Source organism: Cupressus sempervirens, chromosome 7 (assembly GCF_028749045.1).
Source record: "Cupressus sempervirens isolate cs-2001-9-10 chromosome 7, ASM2874904v1, whole genome shotgun sequence".
Taxonomy (NCBI): domain Eukaryota; kingdom Viridiplantae; phylum Streptophyta; class Pinopsida; order Cupressales; family Cupressaceae; genus Cupressus; species Cupressus sempervirens.
The window spans coordinates 629,361,962-629,372,967 of NC_143124.1; the positions used below are offsets into that span (position 1 = coordinate 629,361,962).

Consider the following 11,006-nt stretch of genomic DNA (forward strand, 5'->3'; position numbering starts at 1 on the left):
GAAAAAATAATAATAATAAATCATTTAGAGCACATGTTTTTTAAGTCACTTAAGTGACTGAACGCTGGAAACAATCAAATGCTCACGGGATGTGCTCGGATGTTCTTTGGAGCACCCTGCATGCACCCGCAGGAGACAAGACAGCTTCCTGGAAGCATCCACCACGCCTCCTCCCGCATCCACGCACCAGTCTGCATTCACATCTGCAACCCCTTATGCACCCGCAAGAGACAAGACAGCTTCTTGGAAGCATCCACCATGCCTCCTCCTGCATCTATGCACCAGTCTACATCCACATCTGCACCCCCCTCCTAGGCAAACGCATCGATAACTTAGTTCAAAGCCATAGACCAGCTCAAAGGATGTAGCCCCAGTGGGAGCGTGTATGGCAGTCCTATAGGCCCATAGTGCAAGATTGATCTATAGGTGTTAATCCCTTCCTGACTTATGTACTATCTTGTGCAGAATTTTGAGCAATGTCTTGTTTGAGGCCTCAACTTAGCCATTCCCTTGGGGATAGTATATGGAGGACCAGTATTGCTTGATGTTGAACTTCTTTCAAAGTTGCTAAGGTCCTTGTTCTTAAATTGCCCCCATTGTCAGTGACTATGGAGAAGGGAATGCTATAGCGACAAATAATGTGATTCAAGATAAACAAGGCAACATGCTTTCCTGTAGCAGCAAAGAGTGGAACAACCTCAACCCATTTACTGAAATACTCGGTAGCTGTGATGATGAACTTGTGTCCACTTGATGAGCTAGGATGAATCTTACTGACCAAGTCAAAGGCCCATTGCTGAAAAGGCCAGTGTGTGATAGAGGAAATCAATTCATGCTCAGGAGCATGAATCAAGTTACCATGCAGTTGACACTTCTTATAAGACTTGGCGTAGCAGATGGCATCAACTTTCATGATAGGCCAATAATAACTAGCCCTAAGTAGTTTATGGGACAGTGTGAGGCCATTAGAATGGGATCCACAAATACCGTCGTGGACTTCAGCCAATGCTCTTTCGGACTCATCTATTTCTAAACACCTAAGGAATCCATCTAGACTCTTTTTGTACAAATCACCAAAGACTAGGGTGTAATGGGAGGCATTTCTGACGAGTTGTCTTTTTTCATTCCGAGTAAGGTTCTCAGGGATGATTTGGTCTTGGAGATATGAATAGGTGGTGGAGTAACGGGAGGAATCATGACCAACAACTGTGCAGATAAGGGGAATCATAGGCAAGATATCGCAATTCTTCCACCAAGAACTTGAAGTGGGATTCATGTTCTTGAATTTGTAAGATAGATGCTAAGGTGGCCATCACATCAGCAACTTTGCTCTTAGCCCTAGGTATTTGCTGAAATGTTACAAAGGTGAAGTAATTCCTTAGGGCATCAACCAATTTCTTGTACAGTACTAACTTGTCATCCTTAGTCTAATACTCATTGTTTACTTGGTTTACGACAAGTTGAGAATCTCCATAGATGTGCTCCTTGGTTATTCTCCACTCAATAGCTAACTTGATACCATTGGTGAGTGCTTCATACTCTAGTATATTATTAATGCAAGGAAAGAGCAACTTGTATGATTTGGGAATGGTATACCCATGAGGTGTTACAAACAAGATACCTGCACCAGCATCGTTCTGAGTGTAAGAACCATCAAAGAACATCTTCCACATCCTTTCTGTGACATACATGATAAAAGAGTCTAGAAAGTCTATTTGCATGGAAGCATCATCCTATATAGGGAAGTCAGCGAGCTAACCAGCAATAGCTTGCCCCTTGATAGCTTTACACTCGACATACTGTATGTAAAATTCTGACAAAATCATCATCCATTTAGCTAGTCGGCCCGTAAGCACAGCTTTACTCAAAAGGTAATTCAGAGGATCAATCTTAGCAACTAGGTGCATGGTATGTGCGAGCATGTAATGATGGAGTTTTTGCGACGCAACCACAACAAGGCAAGCTTTTTCAATGTTGTTATAATTGATCTCATAGGCAACCAATGTGCAGTTGATGTAATAGATAGCTTGTTCTTTCCCATTGTCATCATGTTGAGCCAACAATACCCCTAGGGAATTAGATGTAGCTGAGATATATAGTATCAAGGGCTTCCCCGGAATAGGAGGCATGAAAATGGGTGGCTTAGATAGATATTCTTTGATCTGTGTGAGGCTCTTCTCACATTCCTCATTCCATATGCATGTGGAACCCATATGAAGATTTTTGTTAAAAGGTTGAGCCCTTTCAGCTAGTTGAGATATAAACCTCCTAATAGATTGAAGTGTCCTTGTAGACTCCTTAGTTGACTTATGTTTTTTGGAGGTGGCATTTCCATGATGGCTTGTACCTTTTCTGGATCCACTTCTTTACCTTTGGCTGATATGATGTAACCCAACAATGTTCCTAACGTGACACCAAAAGCACATTTCTTTGGATTAAGTCTAAGTTGAAAGTGTTCCATATTGTCCAGTATCAACCTCGGGTCAGCTAGATGAGTGCTTTGTCTAGATTTAGCGAGGGTATCGTCAACATAATCTTCCATGTTCTTATGCATCATGTCATGGAATATTGTAGTCATGGCTCGCTGATATATGGCACCCGCATTCTCGAGACCAAAAGGCATGACATTCCAGCAGAAAGTACCCAAGCACAAGTAAAAGTCATTTTCTCTTGATCCTCGAGAGCTATCTTGATCTGATTGCAACCCGAGAAACTATCCATTAAGGAATACATTTCATAACTCGCGGTCATATCCACTATCATGTCTATATTCGATAGTGGAAAGTGATCTTTTGGCATGCTTTATTGAGGTCCCAGAAATCTATACAGACTCGAATGGTTTTATCATGTTTAGAGATAGGCACAATGTTAGATATCCATTCGGCGTAATCTATAGCTTTGATGAATTTTTCACTAAGGAGCTTTTCTAGTTCAGCTTTTACTAACAGGGCCACATGTGGATACATCTTTCTCAACTTTTGCTTGAGAGGCTTGACACCAAGTGCTATAGAGAGGTGATGCATGATAAGATCTGTGTCAAGTCAGGGCATGTCACCATAGGTCTAGGCAAAATTGATCTTTTTCTCCCGAAAAAACTAAGTGAATTGTTCTTTTTCTTCAGTTAACAATGACTGAGCCAAGTGTATGATTTTGGGAGACTATTCTGTACCAAGATTGACAGGTTGTGTAGGTTCAATCACCACTGATGACCTATCTTGGAAATAAGTTGGTAGACTACCAAGCACCTCATCCTCGGGTGCCTCAAAGAGGTTTTCACTCTCAGAGATGTCTTTCTTTTTACTTTTTTTTGGCTCTGACATTGCCACAAAGTGGTTTTCGCCATCAGAGCATCCTTTTTTATTTTCCTTTTTACCTTTTTGACTGAGGTACTTGATATCTGATTTTGTCATGTTAATCGTTGGTTCACTGGTGGAAGCAATTATGGGTTCAACAGCATTTAAGTAGCAAGCGATCTCATAATCATTTTTGAAGGATGGAAGCTCAGGTCTTCAATTTTAAATCAACTAGTCAATGAGGTGAGGATGGATAAGAGATAATGAAGTGGAGGCTTCAAGGTTGTTAATGCGAAAGGAGTCATCTCAAGTGACAAGAAAGTTGGAGCCTATGAGTAAGTCCCCAAAGGAATCCAAATCAAGATAAGCCCTAGGAGAACTAGCATGGTCTACTAAAGCAAGTTGTAAACTTAACTTGTCAGACCTAGCACGAGACTCTTCAACTACGTTGGTTCGGTTAGTATAAGCGTGTACCACATCTACCCCAACTTTACAAAAGGCATTAGAAAGAGATTCCCCCCACATACTCATTAGAATCAGTGCTTTGATTATGGGCTATAAGGTGAGCAATGTTCTCTCTGATTCTTCCCCTATTAGGATCTTCTACGTCAGATTCATCATGTTCAGCTTGTCTAGAGGTAGAAGCTTCAGCATCATTATTGGTGGGTGTCATTTCTTCTCCCCAAAGGAGGGAAGTAAAGGCATGAAATCCTCTACTTGCATTGAGGTAGCAAGCAACAGATTGAATTTCAACCTCAGATTCATTAGTCATAGGACACCATAACCTAGACCTATAGTGTCCCAACTTCGAATAGATTTCTTCCTCAAGAACTTTGTAAAGCTTTTTCAACAAGAACTTTGTAAAGCTTTTTCAACAAATCTTGTGCATATCCAAGACCACATTTATTTGAGGCATTCTGTCAAACAATTCATAGACATTCTGCATACACGTCTAGAAGGATAGCAATCTTCTAATAAGAAAATTGATTAACAAATTTGTCACCAGAAATTCTTTATGGAGTTTCCTAGCAACTATGATTCCCCTGGTCCATGCTAGAGTTCAATATAAGTCTACTCCAAACCACACTAACATAACCCAAGATGTATACAGATAAAAGTTCAATTTCTACAAAACACGGTTCAAGAAAATCTCCATGCCTTTTTAAATTGAGCACATCTACCGTCAATATTCCAATTATCTGGGTAGGGTTTTAGCCAACACCAGAGTATCAGCTTAATGATCAAAGAATTTGCAGATTCGAAAAATTTAGTTGCCGATTCCGGCCTAAATAAGATTTACTCATGCAATCATTCCATGGATATTGTCATCTGGATGTTGTTGAGCAGTTTGCCAACACAGGCCAGCAAATTTAAGAATTTTTGTAGGGTTCAATATGGCGATCGAGTAATGGCGGTGTTGTTGAGATCTTCCCAGATGTTTTACAACTTTTTGAAAGTGATCTTCACCATTTTCTTTTTGCTGCGATGGCAATCAATATATCCAACGACAAAAATTCTGGGTGGTTGCGTGAGACACTCGCGGTGGGCAGTGCCCGCATAGTAAAAGCCTGTCGACTAATTGCTAATCTATTTGAAAAGTTTATCGTGCAAGTTAATTGATATAGCTATTGATATTTTGGAGGTATAGAGTTCTGGGCATAATAATTGAAAAACAGCATTGCTATTGGTTTGCTTTTTTTTCGCGAGCTTGGAGCTGACTACTCAAAGCTGTGTGTAGCTTGTGCAAGCCATGATTCTTCAGGAATTCTTCCATTCCTATGTGGTTCTCTAGATTGCCGTGACTGCAACCCTATACTTCTAAGCGATCTTGCTTTGTATTGGGTGGTCCTGAACGTAGCTGCCCTATATTTATTGAAAACTCTGCAACAGAACCTGTTCATGCTGTTCCAGAAGGTCACGACTTTCATCCTTACCCGTGTTTTTCTGGTTAACGGGGCTGGGAATTGATTATGGCTGTCAGTTCTGTTTCCTTCATAAAATTAATGGTTAAGTATACCTATTGCACCACCTTTACATCTGATAATCTGGAAACCGCTCCAGTCAAAGCCAGCGGGTGTGGAATACATTATAGGGTCAGGAACATACATTTGATTCTCTTTGCAGTGGCTATCAAAATATCCAAATAATATCTTTGATTTCTGAATAATATTGTTAAGAATTCTGCACATCTGTAGCAATCATAATACAATTTGTCTGGGATTATATATCGTGCATATCCGGGGAGTACATACAAGAGAATAATGTTGTACAAATGCAGGCTCATTTCTGAAAGTGTTAATCGATAGTTTGAGCATTTTGCAATTATCACCTCTGCAACCATCTTATAAATAGAAAGCAGCATGTTTTAGATAAAGAGCAAAGCTTGCTTATAACCTTATGACAGTACGCCAAATGTTTAACAAATTGCTTTGTGGAAGCAGTGAAAATTTATAAACGTTACTTTCTTTGCAAGTGTTTGTTCAAATGTCTGTTTGCGAACTTTGATAAGTGCAACATATTTAGCAGCCAGGGAAGATAGAAAACTGTCTATTGAAATGACAAAACCTTGAAATTGAGTAAAAGCATAGATTCGTTAAGTGTGAACCAGCAGGGGTTCTTACACCATTGACAGTCCAAATGGATTGCGGTTATGGCTTGACTACTGCGAACTGTAGACAGGATAATTTTTGTCCGTCTCTTGGTGGCATTTAGTTCTCCCTGACATTTTTCGCTTGATCTTCTTGAAGCTAGCTTAAATTTTACTTCTGTACCTGGATAATTTTTGTCCGTCTCTTGGTGGCATTTAGTTTTCCCTGACATTTTTTTGATTGATCTTCATGAAAGTAGCTTAAATTTTACTTCTATTCATTCAATTTTTCAAATAGCCACAATTTTAACTGAGATAAAAACATATTTACATTTAGCCAACCATAAAGTAGAAAATAGAAACATCCATTAAACAATGTTCATTAGCAATTTCCTTAAAATTATATTTTCTAGGCTGGCAGCATATTTTCCTCTTCATTCGTGAAGTGTTCTTGAAAATCATTTTATGTAAGACAGTAAGACTAATTCTATTTTCTTGCATATTACTTGTCCTTTGAAAAATTAAAGGCTTAATTATAGGCTTTTGGATAGCTATAGTTACTAATATATGGTTATATAGGTTGGGAAGATGGCAGATCTTGTTATATGGAAGCCTGGATTCTTTGGTGCAAAGCCTGAAATGATAATTAAAGGTGGTGCAATTGCTTGGGCACAAATCGGTGATGCAAATGCAAGTATTTCAACACCTGAACCAGTAAGTAACTTCAATTTTTCATTTCATGTTGTGAAAATGAATTTTTGGGTTTCATTGTGATTTTTAATTCAATTTCCTTTTTGTATTTATATTCAAATATGTAACACCATCCAAATTTAAACTGTTTACTATAGGAGTCGTCATCGATTCCTCAATTCAGATAAACACTTTCCTCACCTTTTAGCAAGACTGAGAATTAAAATCAGGCTTACCTTTTGGACACTATCTACCCATCACTTCTGTCTTTTCTTATATTTCTCGTAATGGGAGAAGAAATTGTATACATATGCCATTTTGGGGATGTTGTCAGGACCTATCTTTCTGAGACCACCATCCCCACTACTTTTTCTAGGTTTTGAAATTGGATCTAGAAGGTTACTTCATTGGGTGACACCATGCAAAAATATTTTTTATTTGTTTTTTAGTCTAGGTATTGTAGAGAAACTTATTCTCACTCATTTTCACCTTCCGACCAGTTTTTATAACATGAGAACCTTATTCTCCCAAAAGAAAATCGAATCTGTATGTATTAGATTAAGTGTATTTTTGGGAACGGTATACAAATCTTCTAGCCATGAAACTAATTTCAAATCCACAATGTACAAGATGCATAATGAAATTTAAAAGAAAAATATGCACAAATTTTAAACATCTTATCTAAGTCGTGCTTCACTTTCACTTCCAGGTTCTCATGAGGCCCATGTTTGGTGGCGTTTGTAAAACTGGAAACTCACATTCAATTGCTTTTGTAAGCAAGGTAACATAAGCACACGGATTGGAAGTTCTTGAACTCTATGCTTCTTTTGTCATGCTTTCAACCATCCATGATCATGTTCGACAATCTGATTGCTTGAATTTGTTTCTACACGTGTATTTCTTCTGTCACATATAATTAGGTTGCCAAGGAAGCTGGAGTTGAGAAAGAATACGTCCTCCGGAAGAGAGTTGAAGAAGTTAAAAATGTCCGCAATGTGACCAAACTTGACATGAAGCTGAATGCTGCAACTCCCAAAATTGAAGTTGATCCTGAGAGCTTTGTTGTAACTGCAGATGGGGAACGACTGAATTGTTCACCAGCCAAGAAACTTCCTTTAACACAGAACTTTTTTCTTTTCTAAACTTAACAGGATAAAAAACAGAGGAAGACAAATGGATTCAAACTGTAAGATAAAATAAATTACAAGTAGCAAGCAGTATGAATCTCTCAATTGATATTTTCTTCTGAATAAATGCCTTTTCTTGACAACAGTTCTGAATTATTCAGGAAGAAAAGAAACCTTAAACATAATAATAGAATATGCTGTTTATCATGCAAACTTAATTAAAAGATTTCATTAGTTTCGCTATCTTGTAGGGATCATCATGTATAATCAAATGGATTTTAGGAATTTTTTTGTTCATTCTTTGTTGAGCCTAAGAAGCAGCTATTATAGCTTTCATTAAATCAATCGTTCTTAATTCTTCTGTGATCTTAAACAGTATATCTTTTATCATTATATCCATTTACTTTCACATATTTATTTAATTATAGAATGAAGAATCTACACTTTATACTGGAAAATATTTTCACATGAATAAATTCCACTTGTACTTAGCATACCAATGACTGTTTACGAAGATCTGCAATGTGATACAGAAATTTAGCCAGAGAAAGCACCTGCCTATTTTTATAGCTAAAACAACATAATTGAAAAGAATTATAAAGGTGTGAGATAGAGAATAAAGCTCTCTGACCGTAAATTGTAAAGTAGGGACAGCTTGACAATATTGCAATGTAGAATCACATGCAATGTTGTAAAACTAAGTATGCACACAAACTTTATGGTTGGATGAGTTTACATTGTTATAGAGGAGAGTACAATTAGATACATACTAGATAGTGAACTCGGACTCTCCATCGACTCTTTTTAACTAATTGCCAACTCTTGACATTGCCTTTGGCTGAATTGGATACAATATTTTGTCCTAGGTAAGCATGCCAACTCTATCCATGCACGTGAAATCCTCAAGTAAGGGATTGGATCTCATGATGTTCATAATCAACTCTTGAGAGTAAGGAGCGCATGCTAGATCTACTTTGGCAAAAGCATACAATGAACTATTTAATAGACATGGCCAACTATGAAGAACAAATGAGAGAAACATATTGTGAGTGGAAATGGCTGGCACACTCGCTAATTTCCAACACATTTAAAATGCATGTCAAGCATGAGAGACATGCCCCTTTGTATAAATGTGCTTAGAGAATAAATGTGAGACATCAATCATAAAAATTAATGTCCTAGGATTAAAAAAAGCACAATGTGGCTTCCATTCTCTGCAGCATCAAGGGCTTTGGTGGTGAAGTTTGTCATTGCTTCTCAATGACATCCACAGGGTTGCCTTGGGCATTTGCCTCTGCACAAACTCGTGAGGAATGTTAAACTTTGGAATGGTTACATTTGTCCTTCACCATGTGTGGATGATGAGCCCTTAATCCATAGATTGCAGTGGCATGATTTTGTTAGCTTCAAGCATGGAGAATCTTTGTCTAGGGTCTTGGGTTGTGTAGGGGAGCATGGCTCTCAAAAGAATGGAAGCAGATTAGGTTCTACTTTTCTTGGGGATTGGAAGAGTGCCTTGGCCCAAGGCAAGAAGGATCTTCCAAATCGAGGTGGTAGGGTTAAACTTGCAAAGGCCAACCAATGTTTGCAAGGAGTGACGATTGACTTTCCCCGTTGTAATTGAACAAGTGTGCCATGCAGTGGGGGAGGTGGTGACAAGGGTTTTCAAGGAGATTCAAGAAGAGGGGAGGTTGTTGTTTCAAGAAAAGAGTGCATTCTACCATCTGAGGGTAAGTTGACTATTTGTCTTGATGTCATACGTAGAGATGTGGTAGAAAGTGACTAGCATTGGCAGTCTACACAAATGGATATCTAAGTTCTAGAACCCCATTTTGTGGCTTCTTTGTGCTTGTCTTGAATAAGGCTCAAGACGTGAAGATAATTCTATGTGATCACCAATGGAGTTGGGAGGATGAATATATGTTGTTGCTATAACCTTGGTATCCAACAATTTAACCCACCAACTGAGTCTTTTGATAAGCTTCCATTGTGGGTAAGACTCCCTAATCTGCTTTTGCACTACTAGTTTGAATCTCGTGTTAAGGTTAATTGGTAACACTTTGGGTAGATTTTTGGGGGCTGGTGAGGAATCTTTAAAAAAAAATTGCACTACATATGTTCGCATTCTTGTAGAGATGGATATGTTGACAACAAATATTGTTTGAAATCTATAAGTGGTACATGGACACAACTAGTGGATAATGGAGGAATCCCATTTAGATGTAAAAGCCTTCAAGCTGAGCATATGACAGGAAACTGTGTTAATAGAGGCACCTAAAAGTTGGCTACATGGTGGAGGGAGGATGAACCTTAACCATGTAATGTTGGAAAAGCTAATAGGGTATCTATCATGACTATTAATCTAGTTGTAGTAAATGGTTTGTAGAGAAATAGTCACGTAGCCACCAAGACCTTGGTAGGGGATAAGGAGTTGTCAAGTAACAAAGCTTCTACTAATCACTACATTAGAGAACCCAAAGATTCAAATCAAGGTGGGCTACAGAGTTCAACCATTGGGAGATTGCCCTCCTCTGATTTTGGAGACCTCAAGAGGTATCATGACACAAGAGTGTGATAATGAGGTGATGGTTTCAACCTTGATAAGGACCTAGAAGAGTACAATGAGACATTGGAATGGCAAAGGGAGGTTGCAAAGATGGAAGAAGGATGGACGGTTGTGAAGGCGAAAAGGGATATAAAGTCAAAAAAGGAAGTATCCTTTGACATGATTATGCATTCTCAGATAAAAAAGAAAGAGAAAGTTTTAATTTAATGACATGTTAATGGGTCATAGCTCTAAGACTTCCCTTGGAGAGGTGGTTCCCCATTGTAGCCATCACTAGTTCGAGTCATGCTTAAATTCCTAGTCTCAATAAAACTCAAAACCTTATTATTGATTAAAAAAAAGATATGGGATGTCAAAAGAGAGAAAATTGGAATGGAAGAGGGAACATATAATAAAGAGGGTGTGTTTGTGGGCACGTGCATGTGTGCATGGTGTAATGATATTTAATTTCCTCCAAGTATGAGGAGTGTATAATTTTGTGAATTCAATTAATTATGTAGGTTCTATTTGCCACTAAGAATGGATTAATGAAATTCCACATCAAGAATGTATATGATCAAAGTGACAAAAGACCCCAAAAAGTAATAATGAAATCATTGAGAAAATCAAGATGAATATCAAAAGGAGAGAATATTAGAGTAAATTCAAGGAAGGAAAGGTATAAGATTGTTGAGCATGCAAAGGCCTCCTTAGACCACACCAAGGAGGTGGTTGTAAAAGGTTTGCAAAGTCCCTAGTTGGTG

General features: G+C 38.2%; 1 protein-coding gene across 1 annotated transcript in view; it reads left to right on the plus strand.

The window, feature by feature from the left end:
* URE (urease) overlaps positions 1–7,940 on the plus strand; it is a 356,063-nt gene extending 348,123 nt beyond the window's left edge. The window contains exons 16-18 of the mRNA XM_089792332.1: positions 6,460–6,594; positions 7,280–7,351; positions 7,491–7,940. Coding sequence (XP_089648458.1) covers positions 6,460–6,594; positions 7,280–7,351; positions 7,491–7,712 — 429 coding nt within the window. The 3' untranslated portion in view covers positions 7,713–7,940. The remainder of the gene's footprint in view (positions 1–6,459; positions 6,595–7,279; positions 7,352–7,490) is intronic.
* Positions 7,941–11,006: the final 3,066 nt, after the last annotated feature.